Below are 27,555 nucleotides of genomic sequence, written 5' to 3' on the forward strand. Positions count from 1 at the left end.
CAAGCTTCGTTTATTCTATTAAAGATGCCATACACAACCTAAAAAAAAAAAAACTGCAACTGTTGGTATTTTCACATAATGAAACAACAAGTAGGCCATGAAGCCTCTCGCTGCAGCCTGAGTTGAAAATCCAACCCAACCCACTTCCAAGTGTTACGTCAGAAGCCGCACCTACGTTCAACAACACACTTCTCCTGTGAACTCTGAAACAGGAAGGAGCATCAGCAGAAGAGGCAGTGGCAGCTCGGAATTTCGCTCGCCGCTAAAATAGTGTTCTTAAGCAGCAGCTCAGAGTTTTAGGTCCAACTAAAACAGCATCTGTTGGCACAGCTCAGCTAAATAGTAGGCATTACACAGCAGATATGTGTTTTTTTAGATGATGCCATTTAATGGTTGACTCGTGTTGCTACTGCTATTTGTAAATACCTGAGATATGGTACTACCGCCTAACCCTAATGCACAATTCTCCACTGTCCAGCAGATGCCAGTTTTCAGCATGTGACAGAACAGCACATAAAGATTTCCTTTTCATGTCGACCCCAAAACAATGTTCTAGAACACGGGGAAACATTCCAGAAGTGTTTTGAGTCCCCCATCATTAATTTGCTTTATCAATGAATATTGGGTCGGATTGTACGAACGTCTGTCTCAAACGAGCAGTGAGACTAGAGTATCATTTCCTTATAACATTTTGGTCATGTGGTGCATTTGTCTGGGCATGATCCAGCACACAGGTGCCTCAGTACTGATAACCTCCAGTGGTTGTAGAAGGCCAAGGTAATGCCCACATTTTCCTGGCTGCAGTAGATAGCTTGTTAATTCAAGTCAGATAGACGGGACAGAATATAGGTGGCTACTGTCAGGACGTGGTGACGGACTGGTTTTCTACTTGGGTGGTTGATAACCAGAAGCCAAAGCAGTTCCATAGTATGATGAACGCACCCAAACCTGACCTGACCTACGAAAAGATTTATCAACCTCAGCCACGTGTTTTACCCGCTATTTATCTCCGGCTTTACTTTCAGACTGTGTTGTAGATTTTGTCCTGTTTTTGATCAAGTAGTGGGCACCACATTTCTCTGCATGGTTGCTACCCAGTGCCAATCTGAAGGTGAGCACTGCACCCAGCAGGCAGCAGACACACGTATGGGACATTACATAAGCAAAACAAAGTTGCTTCTTCTATTGATGTGTCATCAATGTAAAGAACGAACGAATGAGTTCATCATCAATATCTGCTTTTTTAATTTGTTGAGTTAAAAGATGACAGTTTTCATTGTTTTTCAGTTATGACTTAGATAATGCTGGGATGGATTAAGTCACCCACTCTCTCATCTACATGTGTGCTGTTTTACCAGTGCAGGAAAAAATAAATCCAAGAAAAAAAAAAAGACCAAGGACTGTACAAGCAAAGCAAACTAAAAACATCTCAAAGTCGATAGCTAGTCCTGCAGGTACCAGCTACTGTCGTGCGCGTTCAGATATGAGAGCATCATATCTCACATGGACTGTGTGTGGATATGTGAAAGTGTGTGTGTGTGTGTGTGTGTGTGTGCTTATATGCATGCATTCATACAATATTTATCTGCTGCCACATCTGTGTGTACTGGCTTTAAAGAGACACGACAGACCAGGCACCACCTGTGTCTCTGTGTGTGTGTTTTGGTGTGTGTGGCAGGCAAAGTGGTGAAGGGATGTGACAGCAGGACCCCATACAGGAGCCACCACCCACAGGACCCAAGCGGCTGGACTACGCAACAGTGCGCAACATAAACACATGTACTTACAGGGAGGGCTTCAGGTCGTGAGGTACTTGCCACATGTTTATTTTTTTCCAAATACTTGCAGATTCCAAAACAATATCCACTCAATATGTAAACGTGAAAAACATCTAAACATTATGAGATTTTGACAGGCATGCAAATTTAGTTATTTGCCAAAAAAAAAAAAGAGTGTGTGAGTGTATGCTTCTGAGTGTGCGTCCACTGTCGCTTCCAATCAAACACACTGGTGTGTAATTGGCTCCCCGTTGTCGTGGTGATCCCTGCGGTAGGAACGTCTATGGTGATGAAGGACAGGCAGAGGTCACACCGACGATAATGCACTGCAGACAACATGCTCTGTCACATACACACACATGCACACACTGACTAGAATACGTTGTGTAAATGGCATAACCGTGTTGAAGGATTACTCTGTATTTTAGAGTGTTTTTGAATGCACGCCTGTACCCGGCTTAACTTTATAGACAGCGAGGAGATGAAGCGTAAATATTGTGGAGAGAAAAGAGCAGGGCAGCCTATTAAAGAGACAGACCGAGACTGGCTGAGAATCAACCAGCTCCGAGGGCAAGGCATTTTGCTTAAAAATGGTCATTAGGGATCATGCCAATCGGCAAAAACTCAATTTGCTGATAACATTGAACATTTGTATGCCCCCAGCCCACCCCAGTGTCTCCTTAGCTTCAGAAAAAATAAAATACTACCAAAAAAACAAAAACAAAAAAGTCTCACACACACCACTGCCCATGTTCGGAACTGGGCAGTGTGTGTGTGTGTGTGTGTGTGTACATATACAGAGGCCATGTGCGCCCACGGAGCCCAGTGGACCAAGGAACAGACAGGGCTTTGTAGAAAAGGAAGAGGGTGTGAACTCTCCCTCACATAGAGGTAGGTGTGTGTGTGTGTGTGTGTGTGACTGTATGACTGAGACATAAAAAAAATGTGTGGATATAGAAAGAACGACAGTGAACATAAAAGACACACCAAATGAGGAAGAAAAGAAGAAAGAAAGAAGAAAAAAAGAATGACAGATAGAGAGAGATCCAAGAGCTCATTCAGCCGTGGTCTCTCCAAGACTGAGCCCTTGTTTAAGCTGCAGCCCACGAGCCCCTCTGGTATGCAGTGTCTGCCGCTGTTGCCATGGAAAAATGAGGAAGTGAGAGTGTGTGAGATTTTTGTGAGGGGCGGTTTCTGTGCAGGTCAATGACTCCCAAACACAAAGGAGCCAAAATATGTGATAATCAGGTTGCATCATGAAACCTATCAAACATCCCAAGACCTCTTTCTAACCCAGACACTGCAGTTCCAGCATCTTTGGTCACATACTGCACATCCATTTTCACTGGGCATTTCTCTAAAAGTAAAAGAAGTTTGCTGTTTTTAACATTAATACAGCAAACACGCCAATACTAACACAAAAATCATTTGCACACCATTGATGCCAACCCACTCTGCTCTACATTATACCACATTTTGGATCATTTTATCATCATAAAAGTGACGTAAGCTCAGGTGCTAACAATTACCTGTCTGAAGGTCACTCCACCTGTGTCTACTTCATGACTTACACCAGGACACACAGTCAATCTGGACTGATTTTTTTTTGTCTCCAATTGTAGTATATGGTTATAATGTAGCTTTAATTTGGCTTTCAAATCAAATTTTTGTATTATGCAAACAACAAATGTTCGTCTCGGCTGTTTGTAACACGTGGTGAATTCAGAAAAGAAAAAAAAACAAAAAAACAAAAAAAAACATTGCATATGTCTCAATAAGACTGAACAATAATTATATACCATGAAAGTGGTGTCTCTGATTTCACTACTGCTGTGTTCACACACAGAGCCATGTGGCGCTGTCTTTTATTCAAAGAAAAACAATGTCCCTCCACCAGCCATCTCCAGACAGTAGATACGGTTTCATTGACACTGGGACTCCCGATAGCACTTAGCTTAGCCATCAGTTTAGCTCAGATTAGCTAGTAACTCAAAGGACTAGGAGCTGGTCCACGTCACGGCTGTCTTGTTAAAAGCAGCCATTTGTCATCACCTTCCTGAACGACTCTGAAGCGGCTTCCTCACTGACACTGCCCTTGTCCTGCATGTAGCAGTTTAGCTTAGCGCCATGCAATGCCGAGGCACAAACCACAAACACAGCCAGTTCCATGGCAGAGGAAATGTGCTTTGTTAAGAATGTGTCTCCCGGCCACTCAAAAGCAAAGGATAAAATCTGTGTTTTTTTGTTGTTGTGATTTCATTTAAATTTTCTATGTCATCCCAACATTTTCTAATTTGGGGTTGTATTTACTTAATGCAATAAAGCATATTATTTTGTGACAGTATTCATTTCAAAGTGTAAGAAAGAACATTAGTAGTTTGAAAGTATGCTCGTACACAAAGCAAACCATCTGAATCTGTAATACGAGTACCAAAAATAGACTGACCTTTTCCACATTCTGCAATGAAACTAGTTATTAATGTCAAGTCCCAGACATCATATCTTCTATGTGCACCCAAGACATAAAATTGAGAAAAGGAAAAAGAAAAAGAAAAATCATTTCTCATGTAATTTGTCACCAATTCTGTAATGCGAGTAACACTATAATGTGCAAAATGTATGGGGAAGAGAGATCTAACATGAGTAACACTGTTTTGCAGAGAAACCTAAAATTATTTTAAGTGGCTGATTTCTAATTGGCAACTCAGCAGTTGCTTTCTTCATACAAAGGTGGTGGAAGCTGTACCTAAACTACCTAGAATACAATAGGTGTTTTGCATCCCTCTATTTTGAAGCTGGACAAATATTGCCCAACCACATCCAACAAGAGAATAACTTTAAAGCATATCCAGATGTAAAATTGTCAGAAAATCTGTTTAAATTTTTTCACAGTCAATGGCATCTACATTATAATAGCCAAGTGGCCTCTGTGTGCATGAGTGCGTGTGTAGGGTTTCGATCACGGAGAAACCGGGGAGAGCTGACATTTGCCGTTTGGTATGCTTCTGTATTTTGGGTCAAGGATGAACGTTGCAAAAAGAGAAAGTTGATACGACTAATATTTTTTGAGAAATTAGCGATATTAGCTAACAACAGCGAATAATGAATGCAATGCACCATGGGAATTTGAGGTTTTGGAGTTTTAACTGTTATTGTGGCTGATGTTACTTTAACAGTGTTGTTAGTTATTGATTTATGTTTTTTTAGTTCAACTGGTTCAGTTAGTTTAGTTAAGTGTTATGTTGCTGTTACCATGAGTGAGAACTGTAGCGCGTTTGATGTCTTCCGCTACCGTCTCACTTTGTGGGTGTGTAAAAATAAAAGCAGAAAAGGCAAAAAGCTCTGTGTGCCTGCAGGCATGTGTATAACTTTGGTCATGGACAAAGTGGGGAGCGCTGACATTTGCTGTTTGGTACACTTACGTATTTTGGGTCAAGGATGAATGCCACCAAAACAGACAGTGATAGGGCTAATATTTTTGGAGAAACCACAGACATTAGCTAACAACACTGAACAATAGATGCTGATAATTACATTCCAGTCTCACACATAATTCAAACAGTAAATCATCCATATAGTAAAAGCTTGCTTGTGTGCATGATTTAGTAAGTTCAATGTAAGTACATGATATAATTGTAAATGCATTCAAAATACATGGATGATACAAGAAAGTGAAAACACTTATTTTCATTGTGGTCCATTTAAAAATCAAATGACGAAATAGAAGTAATAATAAAATAACATAATAATACTGAGGATGATAATAATGGTGTTTATATGATAACAAGAACCTAAACAATTTCTAAATACATTAAGATAGTAAATTAACATTAAAAAAATTAAGTAATTAACAGAAAATAAAAGGGTTGACCTCTTCTTTAAAACTGTTGAGGTCTAGGTCTAAGGTTGTAAAACATTCTGGGCTCACACACCAATCCATCTTATAGAAACTTTGCATAATTTATTTCCACCTGTGAAAAATGTCAGCTACCTATTTTATAAACACTAGTCATCTAGAGCTGCTGGACCCCCAAGGACACCACGGTAGTACACATTACTTTATGATCTTAAAATTAAAAACCATGTGATTAAGATCTGTATAGATAATGCTGTTGTTGTCTTTTGGCTGCCCTCAATTGTACAGGGTCACCACAGCAGCTGCAAAGCAGATCTGGATTGGGATTTGGCACAGGCTTTAAGCCAGATGCCCCTTCTGACACAACTCCAGTTACATATGGAGAAACACACGCAGCCCCCTGGTCTTCCCAAGTGGTCTCCCAGCCAAGTACCCATCAGGACATACTGTGCTTCACGTCAGAGATCTGATGAAATCAGGTGCACACAAAGCAGAATGCCTGCTCTCTGTCCAGATGTAATGATTTTTCAAAAATCTAGACAGCCACTGGAATATAAATCACTGTGGATGATCTACTACTCACTTGTTTCACCATAACTAAACTACAGTGTGGACGTCTGGGGTAACACTTGTGCATAATGTGGGGTATAAAGAGCACAAGAACACCTTGTTTTTGATGTACTGATTACATATAAATAAGATCTATATCAGCCCTGAGGCCTGTTGGTGCCAACAATTATCTCCAGATTTCATAGTGTCAAGCAGATGAGAATCTACAAGGTTACAACTTAAAAAGAACACTATCCTTAAAAAAGCACTCTGTTTGTGCCACTACGTGTATTTCAGTTTGTGAGGTTATATGAATAATTACAGAGAAGCACCAACATTGAGCACTTCAAAAAAAAATGTACATGAGGAACATTTTAAGAATGCATGCAGAGGAGAGGAGGGGTATTACTGACAGTCTGGTTTATATATAATTTGACTGCTTATATATTTATTGTTTTTTTTGTTTTGTTTTATTATTTTTTTAGGCATAGGGTGGGTAGTGGACTGCAACGAGGGAGGCCGGTGGAGTCACCTGCATCACTAGTTATACAGCTTCATGATGAAGTCGTATAGAGAAGGATTAAGACCTGAAAGTTCAGCTACAATTTGCTAAGAAGGTACAACAAAGCACTGTATCAAATGCTAAGTTGAGATGGCAATTATCCCAACAGGCCTACATACATGCGTTCAACAAAATTTGTCCTCTGCATTTAACCCATCTTAATTACAGTTGGACACAATCCAACCACTAAGAGCAGTGGGCAGCCAAAGTCCAGTGCCCGGGGACCAACTCCAGATGTAGAGACGCTGTCTTAGTCAGGGGCTGAGAAAACGGCATAGCCTACATAAGCAGGTTTTTAATTGTGGGAGGAAATCGGAGAGTCTAGAGGAAACCCACACAGACACGGGGAGAACATGCAATCTCCACACAGAAAGTACCCTGCAGGAAGTGATACCACAACGTTCCTGCTGTGAGGCATCAGCGGTAACCACTAAGCAACAGTGCTGAGAAAGTGATAATTAATTTCTGCAATAGATTCTTTGCTGGAAATAAAACCCAGACACACACACACACACACACACACACACACACACACACACACACACACACACACACACACACACACACACACACACACACACACACACACACACACACACACACACACACACACACACACACACACACACACACACACACACACACACACACACAGTTGACAATTACGACTAGTGGTTCCAAACCTAATGTCCCAAAGTTCCCTTAGCAGAACTAAATAATGGGCTGCATTTCTAGTAAAGAGAAAGTTGTATCCATTTCCAGAATAGTGAAACAATTTTCTGATATAGATTAATCGTACAACTGCTATATGGGTAACACTGGAACTGCCCATAAGGATCCTACTCTACCTAGGCAAAATGAATGCAATGGTTATTCTACAACTTGGTCTGTGTATCTTTAAAACAAAGAAGCAAAATTCACCAATTTCTAAATATAAAGTTGGTGCATCTATATCTCTATTCAAAGCTATTACTTGTTATTATTTGTTATTCTACCTTACATCAGACTCTTCAACACATGGTGCAGGAGGTTTTACAGAAAATAACTGAAATGGCGATGGGAGAGATCTGACATTCACATAAGGTTTGTTAATGTCAATTTCTGCATCACCAACTTCTCACATTTTAAGAATTTAGTTTGGGAAATCATTCAGCCATGTTCATGTTGGTGCCTCTGTGCATGTCCTGAGGCAATGTGCAGTGTAATACACTAACAGACATATTAAATAAAAAGTTGGTAGGATGAGACAATTATTTAGCGGGATGAGAGCGGGTGAGGTGCTGTGTTGGACTCACTCTCCTATCGCACAGAGCTCAGATCTGCAGGGTGCACATAGGGTGCAGAGTGCAAACCACAATAAATAAAATAAATGGTGCCACTGTCCAGGACTCACTCATGAATTCGACAAATTAATTAAGAAGTCGGCGGGACTGCACACTGCAATTATACAATGACAGACAGCGACAAATGAGAAGAATGGCTTGTAGAAACAGCAGGTCACTTCAAAAAATGTATGAAGTTATGAAAAAAAATATATTTACTTGTTCTAAACAGTATCAATTTCTATGAAATGACCCCATTACATCCAAACTTACTGGGAATCATCCATCATATAAACACGTACAACTGAGTAAATAACTTTCATGATGTATGTCATCCAGATTTGAACTTTGAAGGAGCAGATCTGAAAATGGAAATAGTCCAGGTTAAACGTTTGCTCAAACTGATTAACTGAGTCACAGAGTGCAAAGCAAATAATGTCATATAATAACATCATTGTCCAAAAAGTGAAGAAAACAGTACTATTAATTTTAGACTATATCGTGCCCAACCCTACTGTATTGCAATGAAAAAAACTGAATAAAGCTGCACAATGCACCCACTTGGTCAACATATCTTCCAGCTACACTGCCACCCTAGTCAACGCGATTGTTACAGCTCGGTAAATTGTCAGGATAGTTAATATAAGCTGTTCTGTCCTAAAAAAGTAATAATTCACTTGCATAGTCAAGTACTATGTCCCAGGTTGCAACAGCAATTCAAGACAGCCAGTTGGCAATGTAGGGGGGTTAGCTTCACTCCTTTCATGCACGCAACGAGAGAGAAGAGATACGTCGATATTACATTGCTCCTCGTCTACCTCCTTCAATAAACAAATGAAGATCTGAGGTAGCCCCTAGTGAACAGTGTCCTAAAATTTTCCAAAGTGCTCCCTTATTGATAAGAAAATTTAAATAGATAACTATAGAGCCACATAGTAAAACCTACTTACTGATCTGCAGGATAAAAACCTGTCAGTGTTCTAAACCCAGAATCAGTGCACAGTCAGCTCACATCCTCTGTCATACATTATTCTATACTAAGAAGTGCCCCTCCTACTCGTTGGGCTCATAATCACCTTAAACACTGCAGAGGAACTCTCAGCGAGTACAGCCCTATTTCAGTATTTGTGCAAATGTATGTATCTCCCGTTGGGTTCTGAGATGAACTGGGGGAAAAGGCTCCACAGGAGCCACACATTATACAGTGAGCATGGATTTTCTCATACCTTGTTCATCTACAATAAGATTTCCCAGCATTAAGGAATTAAAAGCAGTGGCAGTCTACTTTACACTTCTTTAAATTATCAAAAGAGATTAAGATTTAATCTTGGTGCGGCAACAGAAGTAATGAGCAGTTTCATTAAAATGCTTAAACTCACACTGACGAGGCTTTGTCTTTTTGTTAAATGACATTTCATTATTATAAATATTAACTTGACATAATTACAGAAAAATGATCATCTAGTAACTGAGACAAGGAACAATACAGAAAAATATTTGACACCCTGGCAAACTTCCAACAAGATTTGGAGCACAGATATACACACACACACACACACACATATATATACATACACTCAACAAAAATATAAACGCAACACTTTTGGTTTTGCTCCCATTTTGTATGAGATGAACTCAAAGATCTAAAACTTTTTCCACATACACAATATCACCATTTCCCTCAAATATTGTTCACAAACCAGTCTAAATCTGTGATAGTGAGCACTTCTCCTTTGCTGAGATAATCCATCCCACCTCACAGGTGTGCCATATCAAGATGCTGATTAGACACCATGATTAGTGCACAGGTGTGCCTTAGACTGCCCACAATAAAAGGCCACTCTGAAAAGTTGTATCACACAGCACAATGCCACAGATGTCGCAAGATTTGAGGGAGCGTGCAATTGGCATGCTGACAGCAGGAATGTCAACCAGAGCTGTTGCTCGTGTATTGAATGTTCATTTTTCTACCATAAGCCGTCTCCAAAGGTGTTTCAGAGAATTTGGCAGTACATCCAACCAGCCTCACAACCGCAGACCACGTGTAACCACACCAGCCCAGGACCTCCACATCCAGCATGTTCACCTCCAAGATCGTCTGAGACCAGCGACTCGGACAGCTGCTGAAACAATCGGTTTGCATAACCAAAGAATTTCTGCACAAACTGTCAGAAACCGTCTCAGGGAAGCTCGTCTGCATGCTCGTCATCCTCATCGGGGTCTCGACCTGACTCCAGTTTGTCGTCGTAACCGACTTGAGTGGGCAAATGCTCACATTCGCTGGCGTTTGGCACTTTGGAGAGGTGTTCTCTTCACGGATGAATCCCGGTTCACACTGTCCAGGGCAGATGGCAGACAGCGTGTGTGGTGTCGTGTGGGTGAGTGGTTTTCTGATGTCAATGTTGTGGATCGAGTGGCCCATGGTGGTGGTGGGGTTATGGTATGGGCAGGCGTCTGTTATGGATGAAGAACACAGGTGCATTTTATTGATGGCATTTTGAATGCATAGAGATACCGTGACGAGATCCTGAGGCCCATTGTTGTGCCATACATCCAAGAACATCACCTCATGTTGCAGCAGGATAATGCACGGCCCCATGTTGCAAGGATCTGTACACAATTCTTGGAAGCTGAAAATATCCCAGTTCTTGCATGGCCGGCATACTCAGCGGACATGTCACCCATTGAGCATGTTTGGGATGCTCTGGACTGGCGTATACGACAGCGTGTACCAGTTCCTGCCAATATCCAGCAACTTCGCACAGCCATTGAAGAGGAGTGGACCAACATTCCACAGGCCACAATTGACAACCTGATCAACTCTATGCGAAGGAGATGTGTTGCACTGCATGAGGCAAATGGTGGTCACACCAGATACTGACTGGTATCCCCCCCCAATAAAACAAAACTTTTATTGTGGACAGTCTAAGGCACACCTGTGCACTAATCATGGTGTCTAATCAGCATCTTGGTATGGCACACCTGTGAGGTGGGATGGATTATCTCAGCAAAGGAGAAGTGCTCACTATCACAGATTTAGACTGGTTTGTGAACAATATTTGAGGGAAATGGTGATATTGTGTATGTGGAAAAAGTTTTAGATCTTTGAGTTCATCTCATACAAAATGGGAGCAAAACCAAAAGTGTTGCGTTTATATTTTTGTTGAGTGTATATACGAGGTCTGTTAGAAAAGTATTGTACCTTTTTATTTTTTTCAAAAACTATATGGATTTGATTCATATGTTTTTACGTCAGCCAAGCTTGAACCTTTGTGCGCATGCGTGAGTTTTTCCACGCCTGTCGGTTGCGTCATTCGCCTGTGGGCAGGCTTTGAGTGAGCACTGGTCCACCCCCTCTCGTCATCATTTCATTGCGAGGAAATGGCGGAATGATTTGGGCTTTTTTCCCATCAGAATTTTTTCAGAAACTGTTAGAGACAGGCAGCTGGAAACCATTCGAAAAATTTATCTGGCTTTCGGTGAAAATTTTACGGGCTTCATAGAGAATAAGGAGTGTTACTACAGCTTTAAGGACGGCCCACAATGGCGCACGGTGCGCTGCGCTCCGAGCCGCCATCGAGAGGCAGAAACCACCACATCATTTCTAAACGGATCGCTGTGTGGAGCCGGGACCGTCATGTGCAATTTCTCTGGTTATCACAAGAGCTGGACATCAGCCATTTTCCGGCAGATTTCACTTTTAACAAGAGATTTTGTCATGGAAAGCCGCGTGGAGGCTTCGCGCGTCACGACCGATTCGTTGATGGAGTGAGACAAAGGAACACCTCTGTTTCGTAGTGTTAGAGGACAAGTTGGGACATGCCCAGCTCTCCACAATTTCTCTTATACTCACTCGACTGGTAAGCACTGAAAGACGAGATAGGCATAATCATTGTCTCATAACAGGAGTGTGAAATGTTTAAAACCACCGAGCAGATAAATGTATTTTCTAAAAAAAAAAAAAAAAAAAAAAAGAAAAGAAAAGAAGAAAACAAACGGAGTTTGGTACAGCGTATTTCTGCCGATATGTGACTGAAAGTAGCATATTTGTTGTACTGTTGGCCTGTCATATGGCCCTGTGGTGCGCTGCTCACTGTCCTGTCAGACAGATGTGACGTTGAGATCGCCTGCTGCATGTCCACAGGAACTGGCTGTCTGGTCCAGCTGGAACAGCCTGCCAATGTACGCACTCTCCAGCCCGTCACAGAAGTGATATATGTTTTTATATATTTCGATGTGAGGACAGCAAGCATACACATGCGTATGTCCATCAAAACACGGTGTGTGTTCTGCAGCTCTGATGTCCAGGACCAGAGTTGTCACCAGCTCCCACACCCCCGTCCATTCAGCACACAGACCAAGGTGTCACTCTGTGATCAGATGAGAGGCCCCTCGCCTGTGGGTGGGGGGAACCACACGCATGCACGTGTTTGGGGGGGGTGTGACACATGCACACATGTTGGGGGGGAGCCGACACTCTGGCATGTCAGATGTGCACTACGAAACTCCATAGTTGTGGGGCACTTAGACAAATTTCACATCCAGCTTGACAGTGATCGTCTGATAGTATGAATGATAGTATGATGATAGTATGAATGGCCACACATTTTTTAAGTGCCAAACGAGCGGTGTTAGATGTCCGTGTGTGTCAGTTAGAATTTGGCTGACACCTGCTGCGAGAGGGTTCGATGGGCTCGCACAGGGCACACTCTGTCTTTCATTCGCTGGTGTGCACAAACAGTTGTAGCAACAGGTGTACGAGGCGTGTGAGACAGCTACAAATTTACACGTTTTGCATACGATTCCTGCTTCATGTGCACTTTGACCAAATTTGCACTACTGTGTGAAGGGGACCTAAGGAACCACCTCGGTCCTGGAAGGCAACCATCCTGCTAGATACCAGACCCATCTCCAGCTCTTGACAGCATCATCAATCACAGCAATTCTCCAACTTCATTTCTCAAGAACCAATGTCCTATATGTTTGACATTTCGCTGGTGCTCCAACTTTATGAAGAGATGGAACCTCCCATGTCTGGACTGCTTGAACATACCTAGACCAGCTAATCAATACTGAGTAGAGCAAGGATACGGAGAAAATATGCAAAGCACTGGTCCCCAAAAACAGGCAATGGAAACCAATTATACCTCAACTCAGTAAAATGTCTATTCGAACAAATGAAACTGCTGTGGAAAACTGTATTTCCAGAATTCAGAAGATAGTAAAATGATATCTCTTTTTCACAACTACTGTGAGTTAACTTTTGGTCTTTGTTAGTACCTTGGTGCTGAGGATCTTGAAGGTGCTCTGATGAGGGATAATTGGGTGTAACAGGTGGAGATTGAGGTTGCAGGTCTCCCCTGACGCCAACTGTATCACAGCAGAGAGCTGTAGAACCAGAGACAGACAACTTATTGTACTTCAACAGCATATTCCTGTGTGATATCCTGTGGAATTTGAAAACTTCAGGTTAGCAGTATGAAACTTGGTAATTATACAGTAGTGTGTAAGGCCCCATATAAAAAACAACAACAACAAAACACAGTTTATCATCCCCGCTAGCATGCCAAAATCAGCCCGCATTTTTTATTTTAGCGAATTTCCTTGATGGTGGTACTGCTGGCGCAAGAATCCGCACGTCCTCTGGGCGGTGAGTATGCTTTGGTCAAAGATAGTCACTGACAACCACACAGTCAGTTGTTCCGTGTCACTCACACACAGTATGCATGTTTACCACACTACAACATTTATTTTTAAAATATCTGATATTTTGAGTTCTCACTTGGTATGCAGGTTCTGTATGTGTTGTTTTCAGGTTTGAAATTATGTTGTATATACTAGTTTCTAAGAAAAAATTAAAATAAAATCCACCTGCCCTCACCACTTTTTTTCTGATGTCAAGGATGATAAACATTAAACATAAGTACGTAAGTCAGTCTGCCACAGGAAACTGGTACTGAACATGCAGTTCACATGTGGCCACCAAAGTACACTGAAGTCATCAGGAAACTGAGACCCAGAAGCATGATGGATACTTTCATTCTTTAACAATAATTACAAGCATCCTAGTTGTTTTGGTTTCCATTCATATGTATTTTGCAATAAATTCTTCTTTATCTACAGCCAAACTGATTTTCTCCTTCAAGTCCACCATAGTTGTGAGAAAACTCAGTTGTAATGATGATGTACGGGGGCTCAGTCAATCAGTGCCCAATGTCGCAAGTTAGAAATTCATTAATTTATCACATTCAAAAATTCTTCTTGGTACCATACCCTGCCATTCTAATGAGAGCAAGGGACTGGATGATTGCTGGAACAGCAACAAAACAACAATGGCAGAAGGATTTGATGCCAAAGTATGCAGTTTGCTCACAAATATGTTACCATAGGGCTCCACACATTGCCAAATATGAAGACGTGAGACCATTATTAGGCAAGGAAGATATTCTGAAGTTTGCATTATTCAGTGAGGAGGAAAATAACTAAATAAGTAAGTAAAGAAATCATTGTACAAATGAGTGTCACGCATGGGCATTTGCCCGTGTCCACTGGCCAAAAAACAGCACACCTGACTTGTTACACTCTTCCTGCGGGTGGTGAGCCCACATGAAGGTGCCACCGTGTTGTCCCTTTGGGCTGAGCCTGACGAAGTCCCACAGTTGTAGACCTGGCCAACAAGGGCTCGCCTATGAGGAAAGGTATGTGACTGGGTCCCTTGAAGTACCCTGTGTGGGGCACAGTGGGAGTATGGGGTACTAGAACCACTGCAACACTATCCAGTCTCCATATGACCAAAGTAGAAGTTGTGTTAGCATTCTCGGCATCACATCACACCTGTTCCCATTGGGTGTTGGACTCAGGGCTGTCTCTTGTCACCAATCCTGTTTGTGATGTTCATGGATGAGATTTCAAGGTGCAGTCAGGGACCGGAGGGTGTCCAGTTTGGTGACAAAGTTGCATCTCTGCTTTTTGCGGACAATGTGGTTCAGTCGGCTTCATCAGGCAGTGACTCCTGGCGTGCACCGAGCAGGTTTGAGGCTGAGTGTGAAGCTACTGGGATGAGACTCAGCATCTCCAAATCTGAGACCCTGGTCCTCTGTCTGAAAAAGGTGGATTGTCCCCTCTGGTTCAGAGGATAATTACCATCCCAGGAGGAAGAGTTTAACTATGACAGGCTCTCATTCACAAGTGGGGGTAAGTTGGAGCGTGAACTGAATAGACAGAATGGGATGGCATCCGATGTTTTTGGACACTGTACCAGAAGGTCGTAGTAAAGAAGTTGTTGAGCCAGAAGAAAAGGTTTTCAATTTACCAGTCAATTTATGCTCCTATCCTCACCTTTGGTCACAAACCTTGGGTAATGGCCGAGAGAATAAGGTCATGGATACAAGTGCTGAAAATGAGATTCCTCCAACAGGTATCTGGGCTTACACCCCTGGACAGAGTGAGAAGCTCGACTATCTGGGAGACTCTAAGCACACCCGCTGCTTCTTCGCATCGAAAGGAGCCAGTTGAGGTGGTTTGGGCGACCCCTGGTTGTCTCGCTGGTGAAGTCTTCCAGTCACGTCCTCCTGGAAGGACGCCCCGGGAAGACCCAGGACCTACTGCAGGGATTATATTTCCTAGCTGGCTTGGGAACAACTCAGGATCCCCGGGTAACAGTTACAGGGCTTGGTCAAGGATAGGGAAGAGTGGGAGGAGCTGCTTAGTCTCCTACTACCTCAACCCATGCAAGTGGCAGAAAATAAATGAACTGTACAAATAATGATTTTCAGTTTGTTCCAAGCAGAATCTGTATTTTAATGGTTATAGTCTTGTGTTGCACCCTAAAATGTTCATTCCCCAACGAGTTAAAACCAAATCACATAAGTTACAGTAAGGCTGTGTGATATTTGTCTTTTGGACATTATACAAATGTCTGATACAGGCTATATTTTTCTCTTCAGTCTGTTGCTAAAGCTGCAGTTAAGGTAGGCTATGCTGGGCACAGTGTTTAACCCAAAAAGCTCTAGCTAACTATTTCAAACATGATTTCTCTTTAAGTGTTAGCACGTGTCTCAAACACCAATGAAGCTGATGTGCAAAACCAACATTTATAAAAGGTACAAATTTACATCAAGTGGTTGGAAGCTGGAGATGACACATTTTAGTTTAATTGACTGCGGCTGGTAAATTTCTCTTAGTCATACAAAGACACACATGACATGAAATTAACTCAGCACAAAATTTTTCTTTTCTGATGAAAGAGCAAAAACAATGGAATTAACCATTTACAATTATTTCAAATAATGTTTTCTGTTCCCATTTCAGATAATTGCTAAAATCTGTAGTTCTGTTGCTCTACAGATCTACCTTCCAGACATGAGAGTTTGCAAAGAAACTGAAAGCCAGGTCGTTTTGTCCTTGTGTTCAAATGTGCGGAACACATCAAATGAGTTCCGCTCAACTAGTCTGGACCTAGGTTTGGGTGCTGACAGTATGAAGGAAATGTTCTTTACATCATTTAAATTTAACATTAACATACATACACTTCTTGTCGGATGAAACTCTCAGATACTTTATCTATATCCTATCACAAGAATTAAAAAAAATACATCACAGACTAGTGTGGAGGTGCTGATGCACACATATACTGGATATACATGCTTCCTTAAAAAATGCATTTAAAGTATACCCACCCAAAATGGTCAGAACTGGGCCTCAGTCAGAGCCTGACTGTATATGCTCATTTACAGTATGTGACCTCTTCTTCCCAAACAAAAGTAGGAACCCAAACTACTAGGGTTGCCGATTGTCCCTTGAAAAAGGGAATCGCCCTGTATTTAGAGACAAAAGTATGCGTCAAATAGCTGAAAAAGTGTTTCTCTCTTTCTCTCTCACACACACAAGGACAAAAATAAATAAATTTTGCCATGCCGGGAGGGCTGAAGGCAATCAAGTCTGCTAGCAATGATGTGTCCCTTATTTATTTTTCAGGGAGTTGGCAAGTACTAAGTACTACCCTAAAACAACACCAAACCTGTGTAGCTCTGCCTATAGGCAATGCTCAGGTAACAAATGTCCTATCATTTACTTCTCCAACACCTGTGAGAGCTTCAGTGAGGGATCTAAAATGAATGATCGCAAGACAAGGATGTAATTTATCACACACAGCAGCAACGTGAAAGATGAAGGGAACACAAAATCAGCTTTTAGATGTTTATGGAGAGTTTTTTTTAAAGTTTCAGAAATCAACAATTTAGCATTTTCAGAAACAGTAAATGTACTCTGTGTGTGTGTGTGCGTGTGTGTTTTAGGCATGGGCCATACTACATTGTTACATACAATTCTTCCAAGAGAGAGAATTTCCCATCCCGCGATATAATCGATGTAGTCGATGTTGTGTTTTCATATGTTCACATGCGCTGCACATCATGCCGAACGATGGCGGAAGACAGAGTGAAAAGCATGTAAGGAAGAAAAGCGAAGCCAACTATAAACTACAGAATGATAGAATGTGATACTGCTGTATCATAAGCGCATCAATGTGAGACAGAACAGTTTAAAAAACAAAAGACTAATGTTTGTCAGTGTGTGCTCCTCTGTGCTCTCTAACGGAGGAGAAGCAGTAGGTGAGTCCCATCTGTGCACCCTGTAGATGTCCAGAGTGAGAAGAAAAAACATATACAATGCATCCGGAAAGTATTCAGAGTGCTTCACTTTTTCCCCATTTTGTTATGTTACAGCCTTATTCCAAAATGAAGTAAATTTTTTGTTGCCCTTAAAATTCTACTCACAGCACCCCAAAACTACAAAATGAAAAAGGTTTTTTTTCTTTTTGCTAATTTATTAAAAATAATAAACTAAGAAATCACATGTACACAAGTATTCACACCCTTTTCTCAATACTTTTTGATGCACCTTTGGCAGCACTTAAAGCCTCAAGTCTTGGTGTGCCTATCTTTGGGCAGTTTGCCCATATATCTTTGCAGCACCTCAAAAGCTCAGGTTGGATGGGGAGCGTCAGTGCACAGACATTTTCAGATCTCTCTAGAGATGTTCAATCAGATTGATGTTTGGACTCTGGCTGGGCTACTCAAGGACATTCATAGAGTTGTCCTGAAGCCACTCCTTCCTGCTGGAAGATGAACCCTCGACATCCCAACAGTGAAACATGGTGGTGGCAGCCTCATGCTGTGGGAATGTTTTTCAGCAGCAGGAACTGGGAGACTAGTTAGGATTGAGAGAAAGATTAATGCAGCAATGTACAGAGACATCCTGGATGGAAACCTGCTCCAGAACACTCTTCACCTAAGACTGTGGTGACGGTGATTTCTTAGTTTTTTAATAAATAAAAAAAAAAAAAAAAAAAAAAAAAAAAAAAAAAAAACGTTTTTCCTGTTGTCAGTATGGGGTGTTGTGAGTAGGATTTTAAGGGAAAAAATGAATTTACTCCATTTCGGAATAAGGCTGTAGAAAAGTGACAAATATTCTTGAATCTTAAACAGAACCAACAGGAGAAATGGAATGGGTAAGTGCAAAGTCAACAGCATCCTGCTTCTCACAAAGTGTGCTGAACATGACCTCACCATCACTAATGCCGCGTTCACACCAGACGCCACGCGAGCGACGGCGGCGAGAGGTTGCCATGTAATCCCTATGGAAGGACGCGTTGTGGCGCCACAAAAATCCAAGCCACACAATGCAAGGCGATGGACGTGAATAAAGCGACGCAAATAAAGTCACTGGCGTGTTTGTGGCGTGATATCACATTTCATCGCTTCGCATCGCCCTCTTCCCCAAGTTGAAAAATCTGAACTTTTTCATCTTGATGCGTCACAATGACCAATCAGGGACTGGATATGTAGTGACGTGGAGATGTCTGGAGTTTATACTTGATGTGGACATGTCCTGTCTCTGGCAATCAGCCTGTGAGCAGGACCTATGTCCCTTTTGTCCTTTAACACAATTATGACAGAGTTGGAGAGGACAGCGATGAACTGCAGCAGCACCCAGTTTTTTTTTTGTTCACATGTGCGCACGCGAACGAATTGTCCGTGAAGATAATTTTATTAACGACACGGATGTATAATAAAACAAATCTTGACTGGTTTATAACACAATTATGACAGAGTTGGAGAGGAGAGCAAGGAACTGCAGCAGCAGCCAGTTTTTTTTTTCTTTGTTCACATGTGCGCGCACGAACGGGACAGGAAGTCCTCAAACTGGGTCCTGGAGAGACGAAAGTACCACTGAAAGCAGCCGTCATCCAGACGCAGCTCCTGCAGCAAATGATGAATTTGTGGCGTCCGGTGTGAACGCGGCTCAAGCAGAGCGACATACCAGGCGATGGTGGTGCATCCATCGGCAGGTGGCGGATGCGAATTTGTGGCGTTGCGTGGCGTCTGGTGTGAACGCGACATAACACTATTGTCTGGCAAAAGCAAAAGTTAAAAGTCTCCTGGCAACACCCTGTCGAAGCAATGGCGCCTGCTCAACTACATAATTGTCCGAAAGCATTCCGGAAAAAATGTCCTGTCCACCAAGGCAATGACTGGTGAAGATGAGTGTTGGATGGATCATCGCCTGATCTGCTCCAGGATTCAGCTGACCATCCACCCCAAGAGGAGGCCTGGATACTGGAAAACTGTCAAAAGGTTGAACATTGCCAAGCTCAAAGACACAGAAACAAAAGCAGAGTTTCAACAGTGCCTGATAAAATGTATTACGGTTCCTAAACATTGGGAAGAGCTCAAGACAGCCAACAATAGTCTACTACGAGACACCCGGAAGAACAACACACCTACTGAGGTCTTTAATGAAGCTAAAAATAATGTTTCTCACAACACAAACTGCAAAATCTCATCATCAACATCTCGAGTCAAGAAAGAATGCCTGCAGACTATCTACAAATGGAAAGGAGACAAGTGTGACTGCGGAAACCATAGCAGAATCTTGTGGCTGTCTACAACAGGAAATGTTCCAGCACGGACTGCCAATAACCATCTGAGACCACTAGTGAAAAACATCCATCGTAAAACTCAGAGTGGCTTCTGACCATCAAATGGACAACAGACACCATCTTCACTCTCCACCAATTACAAGAAATGTGTAGAGAGCAACACCAACTGCTGTACCTTCCCTGTTTCGACCTGTCAAAGGTGTCTGACAGGGTGTCATGCCCACTTCTGTGGAACATCCAGTGCAAAATGAGATGTCAGGAGAAATTCATCAAGATCCTGAGGTTTCTCCACAATGACATGTCCACCACAGTTCTGGTGAATCAGTTTGTCCACAGAATGCTCACAGGATTTGGACCAGTCTTGCAGTTACCACTGAGCTCACAGGCCACTTTAGTTTCAATTTATGGGCAACTGCTTGAGTTTCACAGCTGTAGCTACACTCTACAGTCAGCATGCAAATATTCTCCAGAATCCTTTTTAAATCATTATAGATGAGAATAAGCCACAGAATCAAACTATTAACCACTAGCAGACTTACCAGATGGATTTGATAAATACACGTGTCGCAATCGTCACGATAAAAACAAAACTAAAAGGGGGACAGCAAAACAGAAATGAAAGCATCAGCATGTCCAAAATAATAAGTGTCTGATTTGGCTGCTGTGACAGAAAGGAGCTTCTTGGTCCTGTTGCCTTTGGTCACAGAGAGATCACTGATTGGAGGACAGCTCCTAACAGCCTGACAATCAACCAGGCTGGTTGTGTAGCCTCTGCTGTGGCCTAATTGTTCACACACTTGTCACATGACAAATGTTACCCTGAGACAGAACAGCACCAGCAACTGGAGACTTTCAAAGTCCCTCTCACACCAAAGGTGTGCGCGTGGTGTTTAGGGACATGTGGAGCACTTGCCGGCCAGTTCTCCACAAACACGTCACACAATGCTATGCTGCTGCCGGTGTCCTGATGAGATGAGCTACCCATCAAGAGGAGCTCCACCGCGCAACTCCTCTCTACCCGGACTTTAACACCTCCCCCCGTTGAGTTCAGCTGCCTCTTGTTACTGCGCAACTGCTCATGCGTATCTCTTTCTACCCCAGACTTTAACACCTTTTCAATTTTAAAAAGTAAAGATTTGTATGTATACGCTGTTTTCAAAACAGAATATTGTCCTTTGACGATGGGGAGCTCATCTCGACAGAAAACACCCGTGGAGTTGAGCTCCCCCCACCGAAGGAAAAACACATAAATTTTGTCTTTATATAAAAATACAGCAATGTGTCTTTTCAGTTTTAAAATGTAAAGTATAAAAAGTAAAGATCTGCATGTACATGCTGTCTTTATTTTCCCATCAAAATGAGCTAACTTTGTCAAGATTCATATTTTTAGTGAATGGCAGTGAGCTCAACTTGACGGGGAGCTCATCTCGACACACGTAACTGTCTATTTACGCTACGTGGAGCTCACCTCGACACACGTAACTGTCGATTTACGCTACGCGGAGCTCATCTCAACACACGTAACTGTCGATTTATGCTACGCGGCGCAAATCTCGACACATGTAACTGTCAATTTACGCTATGCGCAGCTCCTTTCGACGGGGCAGGTCATCTCGACAGAAAACAGACACTCACCAGGATGTGGTGAGTGTTTCGCTAATATCCAAAATACTCGCCTCTCAACTTCACTCATCACGCAGTTCCTTCTTACACACACACACACACACACACACCATCTGTGTGACAGGCTGAAAAGTACCAGGATGTTCAGAAACTCCAACACTACGATAAAACTGAAGAAAACAAAATTAATAAAATAGCAATCAGGAAGCAGCCGAAGACTCACTATGTTAAACTCCACTGATTGGCGCACACATGCTGGCAGCAAGTGCAGGCATGTGCATGGCGAGTACAGCAAGCAAATGCTTACCGCTCACATGCCTTGTGTGAGAGTACTTTTAAAGCCAAGTTCTATTGGCATCACTTCTAATTAACCTAATCACTTGCAACAAACCACCTAACAGTTCATTTTCCTCACTGCAAACAAATTAAAGCAAGAAGTAATTCAACAGAGATAAAAGCTTAGAAAGTTAGCTGCAGTAGCTTTGGGACAATTCCATAAAACTATCAAAGACTTAATATTCATTTTCAGTTGAATTCATACAATGTAGGTATACAGTTGCTGCACAGTCAGTCACTTGGGAAAATAAGTGGAACAACTGCCTTTCATCTTTAATTTCTTTTGTTTATACTGACCTCGTAAAAAATATATGAACTTATCTATACTTCACACCACAGAGGAAACATAAGTGACTGCATAATTCTCAGCAATTGAACCATTTCTTTTGAAATGCTGTAAACTCAGTTTGTTATTCTATTAGGAAAGACAAAGCTGTTCCCTGGGGTGCCCTCCAGCTACCCCTCGGAGAGGGAAAGAGAAATGGGAACGGCAGAAAGAAAAACAGAAAGAGAGAGAGAAATAGTTGGGTCCCTGGAGGGATGCGTAGCCGATCCTAGACCAGTTATGTCTTCTATCTAAAGACAATTAGGAGGTGGGAGAAACCAGGGAGGGTAAATTGTTCTTAGATCTGTACTTTGGGGGCAATGTTAACAAGGCACCACTGGAGGCACAGTTGGATCCATGGGGAGACAGCCAACAAGTACCAGGGTGTGTGTGTGTGTGTGTGTTAGCATGAGACCTATCTAATAGGCCCCCTTGAGGACACACACACACACACACACACACACACGAGCTATGCCACTTCTCTTTCAGACACACAAGCATACATGTGCTTATTCTTTGTCACATAATCTCCAAGCTCTTGTTGTATTTATGAGTGTTTGTACCTGGTTTTCTGTGAAGTTCACACAAACACCATCCTTGGGTACATTTTTTGCCATGACCGTGACAATGACTTGAGATTCTGTTTGGTACCAGTCATGTCTGAAAGAAATACACAACCACTGAACAAGCGAGGCAAAGCCCTTTCTCCCAATAGAGGCTGTCCAAGTTATGTGTGCCGCCACCTAGTGGGTAAAAATACATGTCCCATGCGGGCAACTAGTCGACACAAATCCCAACACGACTTCCGATGTAATGCTAACAAAGTTAACTGGGGAAAAAACTGCAAGAAATTCTACCTAGGAAAGGACTACATGTGTGCAACAAAACAAGAGTTATTCGCATTCATAGAACACGCAGAGGGTAGCTATGAGGGTCTTGGGGAGTTTGATTATAAAGATGCCAAACAGGAGAAGCAGACACTCAACATGCCCACGCAAACATCCAGCTTTTTCACTGTGCTTGTGTGTGAAACCATGCTGTCTACGAACCATTAACACCAGTAAATTACCTTACACACACGCCAGATAAACAAAATTGTAGTGACTCGATCCCATATAGCAGGGTATGTCGACCTTTTTCTCAGAATGCATTGTGGTGGCACGTGACTTTTTTACCCAGTAAGTGGCAGCACACATAACTCGGGCAGTCTCCATTACAAACAATAAATTTGTGATGACGTCACTTCAACACAATCAAAATTAATAAATTTATGTATATTTCACCTCACAGTTATATTTTCTAAATTTTTGTTTACAATGTTCATTCTTTAAACTACTGAAGGGCTGTTAAAAAAAAAACCTGAAATGATACAACAATAAATTCAAACCTGCTGCAGTGTAATTCCACTAAAAACATATATTTATGTTCAAATACTTACTTGACATTTGGAGCTGCTGGTGTTTGCTTGATTATTCAGCCACAAAGATAAGACAAGAATTAGCAAAATGTGGTAATGGACAAAGAACCACAACAGCAAGTCACAAAATAAAGCATGAACAAAGAAATAGGTTAACAAGGGATCCTGTATGAAACACAAACCCAAGCACAGACACTCATTTTTTTTCTACTGAAGCTGAGAACAACAATGCCCCCAGGTGGTTGTGCAGAGAAACTTACCACGTTAATGCTGCCGTTCTGTTTCTCTGCAAACAGAAAAATAAATAAATAAATAAATAAATTCTGATGTGGATCTGTCTTGTTTTTGATTGATCTGTTTGTTTGTTTTTGTCTTTAGTGGAACATGTTTTCTTTTAATTAAAGCCAATAGGGAGTTTTACTGGTTAGATCTGACTGTGTTCATTTAGTCTCAAGATTAATTATTGACTAGTCAATGACTAATGGTATCCCACTAGTTGTCCCAACATTACGTTTTACAGTGTTCCTCACAACAGTTTGGTAGAATCTGGTGTTTGGAGTTTAAAAAACCAAAGTGCTGTGACAACCAAAAACCTTTTTACATTTCTTCCACAACAGTAAAGTGGGAATTATGACTATTAAACAAATGCTTTGTTTGCCATTACATTTTTTTTTTTTGTTTGAGTGAATGTTTGCTGTCATCTCTGAGTTTAATAGCCCTCAGCTCATACAACAGATTTCTCCTACGCAGTGGGTGAGGATTTCTGAACAGAAAGCCACATGAGTTTTTAGCAAGACAGACAGATCTCTGAGATACTACTGGATTTGTGTGTTGTCATCTTACAATAGAAGTTCTTAATTTTATTGGAGTTTTTTCCCCCTACCTTATTAACTCATTGAGTGCCAGCCATTTTCAAAGTTCAGAACATCCCAGTGCCAGGATTTCTTCAGCATCTGAGTGTTTTTTCAAGACCCATAGAAAATTGAGTTATATGTCCATGTCAACAACAAACATACCACAAGAAAAGAAAAGAAAAGAAATTGGCTCGATGACGCATGTTTGGCGCGGGGCGTTACTATCGGAAAAGACGCGTTTTAGAGTCAATGGCATCGAGTGAGTTAAGTATTCATATCCCCCAGCAATAACTTGTTTAACTTTTAGGCAAAGACTACTGGGTATTGCGGCGAGATGCAGAGATCACAGAATGGTCTGACATTTCCCCTATTTTAGAGTCAACTAAGGCGTGCTTATCTGTTAAATTTCAATGGGGAAATACCAACTAACCAAAGTTAAGACCACAAGTCACAACAGTGAGAAAAACGAGGATTTGGCGACAGGACACGTCGATACAGGTGAAGCCAATGTGCATGTGTAGCAGGTTGAAGTGATTGGCCTTGATGATTCTCAGCTGGTGTTGGGTTTCAGCCAATCTTGGAGGGAGAATGCTGTATACAAGTGGGCAGTCAGTGTTTGTCTCTCTGACTGGAGGCTGGGCTTGTGTCATGGGCTGGGCCTTTCACTCTGTGTTCCTGTGGGGACAGGTGGGGATGGTGACAGCTGGAGTTTTCTGCATCTCATCTGTTAGTGGCTTATTTCAGCATTTTGTCTCACAGAAAGTCATGTGAGCGTGGCTGTAGGCAGTTTGCCGTTCTCTGCGCCGATCGCTGTTTGCCGTCAGGTGCGGTCGTGTGACGTTGAGGCACTGCTCCACGTCGTGGTGACCAGTATGCGAGTGGTGGCTTTGGCTTCCTGTGTCAGCCATTTTTGTACTTATGGTTGTTTAATTTTAGGGCTGCAGATGAGGATGACAATGTGGTGTGACTGATCGCTGGAAGATCGCCACTGTTACTCTGCTCTGTTCTGCTGCTCTACTTTGTTGTTTTTCAGACTGTCTCCTGTGTCCGTGGTCAGGGATGAAAATAGGCAAAGAAAAAAAAAAACTCTGAAAATCAGCAGGGGACCGGGGTTGCCGTAGGCCCCCAGTAGGGTCCAGGGGAGCTGCCCCTGGTGGGGGCCCACAGATTTTGAGCATTTTTGAGGCATTTCGGGGCTACTAGAGAGACCTAATTTCATGAATTTCCATTTTATATTTTTGTATGTTGGTATATGTGGAAACCTGACTGTAATAAAAATCTGTCTGTGTAAACCTTCTTTCAGTAATACCTGCCTCGTGCTATAGCATATGTACTTATTATAAATGCCATAGCATTAGACAAATATCACTGAAAATACCAAAATATTCTTTAAATGTCTTTCCTTAACTTGCGATGAGCTCTGAAATATACTGGAACTTCATGCAAGTACGTGTAAATCATTTAAAGATATTAAAACCTATCAAAACAACATTTGTGGTACAAAACAGTGACTTTATTTATATTTACATGTGAAATGTATGCTTACAAGTTACTGCCCCATAGTAAATTCCTAAATCACACCATGTGAGTTTGCAGCCCGACTACTTATGTCAGTCAGCAGGAAAACCCCCAAATGCACATACAGCATAGTTTCATTAAAATGCACACATCCTGAGCACCAGCTGTACTGCAGTCTATGAAATTCACCAAAATACAAACAAAATTGATGCAGGATGATTTCAGCATGCAAGCAAAATATACGAGGGCTGTCAATAAAGTATAGGTCCTTTTTATTTTTTTCAAAAACTATATGGATTTCATTCATATGTTTTTACGTCAGACATGCTTGAACCCTCGTGCGCATGCGTGAGTTTTTCCACGCCTGTCGGTGACGTCATCCGCCTGTGAACACTCCTTGTGGGAGGAGTCGTCCAGCCCCTTGTCGGAATTCCTTTGTCTGAGAAGTTGCTGAGAGACTGGCGCTTTGTTTGATCAAAATTTTTTCTAAACCTGTGAGACACATCGAAGTGGACACGGTTCAAAAAATTAAGCTGGTTTTCGGTGAAAATTTTAACGGCTGATGAGAGATTTTGAGGTGATACTGTCGCTTTAAGGACTTCCCACGGTGCAAGACGTCGCGCAGCACTCTCAGGCGCCGTCGTCAGCCTGTTTCAAGCTGAAAACCTCCACATTTCAGGCTCTATTGATCCAGGACGTCGTGAGAGAACAGAGAAGTTTCAGAAGAAGTCGGTTTCAGCATTTTATCCGGATATTCCACTGTTAAAGGAGATTTTTTTAATGAAAGACGTGCGGACGGGTCCGCGCGTCGGGACGCAGCCGGCGCGGTGCGGCGGCACACGAAAAACACCTCCGTGTTGATAACCATTTGTAAAATCCAGGCGGCTTTTGATGGCTTTCAGTGGAGTGAGTATATGAGAAATTGTTTAACAGCTGGACATGTTCCAACTTGTCCTTAAGGCTTCCAACAGAGGTGTTTTTCCTGTGGCGGAGCGTCGCGGCGGCTGCAAAGCCACAAAAGAAGAAGGGTCCGTATGTTTTTCTCCACTGGGTCACTCTTTCAGAAAAAGTGTATTTCGTGTCAAAATAAAGTCATAAAATACACACACACACACACACGTGCAGTTGTGCTCAAAGGTTTACATACCCTGGCAGAATTTTTGCTTTTTTGGGCCATTTTTAAGAGAATATGAATGACAATACAAAACTTTTTTCTCACTCATGGTTAGTGGTTGGGTGAAGCAATTAACTGTCAAACAACTGTGTTTCCTCTTTTTAAATCAAAATGACAAGAGAACTACCCAAATGAACTTGATCAAAGGTTTATATACCCCTGTTCTTAATACTGTGTATTGCCCCCTTTAACATTAATGACAGCTTGGAGTCTTTTGTGGTGGCTTTGGACAAGGCTCTCTGATGGTAAAGCTGCCACTGAATATATGTTTCAGACTTTATTTACATCAATTACAAAGAA

At 42.0% G+C, this 27,555-nt stretch overlaps 1 protein-coding gene across 3 annotated transcripts in view; it reads right to left on the minus strand.

The window, feature by feature from the left end:
* Window positions 1–27,555, minus strand: part of sugt1 (SGT1 homolog, MIS12 kinetochore complex assembly cochaperone) — a 104,079-nt gene that overhangs the window by 25,643 nt on the left and 50,881 nt on the right. For 2 of the 3 annotated variants that reach the window (XM_034183815.1, XM_034183816.1), the window contains exons 7-10: window positions 23,970–23,995; window positions 23,731–23,756; window positions 22,856–22,952; window positions 13,348–13,455 (exon numbers count right to left, since the gene is read on the minus strand). In XM_034183815.1, the coding sequence (XP_034039706.1) occupies window positions 13,348–13,455; window positions 22,856–22,952; window positions 23,731–23,756; window positions 23,970–23,995 (257 nt within the window). The remainder of the gene's footprint in view (window positions 1–13,347; window positions 13,456–22,855; window positions 22,953–23,730; window positions 23,757–23,969; window positions 23,996–27,555) is intronic. The other variant, XM_034183817.1, reaches the window with a different exon arrangement.

Source organism: Thalassophryne amazonica, chromosome 12, assembly GCF_902500255.1.
Source record: "Thalassophryne amazonica chromosome 12, fThaAma1.1, whole genome shotgun sequence".
NCBI classification, from domain to species: Eukaryota; Metazoa; Chordata; class Actinopteri; order Batrachoidiformes; family Batrachoididae; genus Thalassophryne; species Thalassophryne amazonica.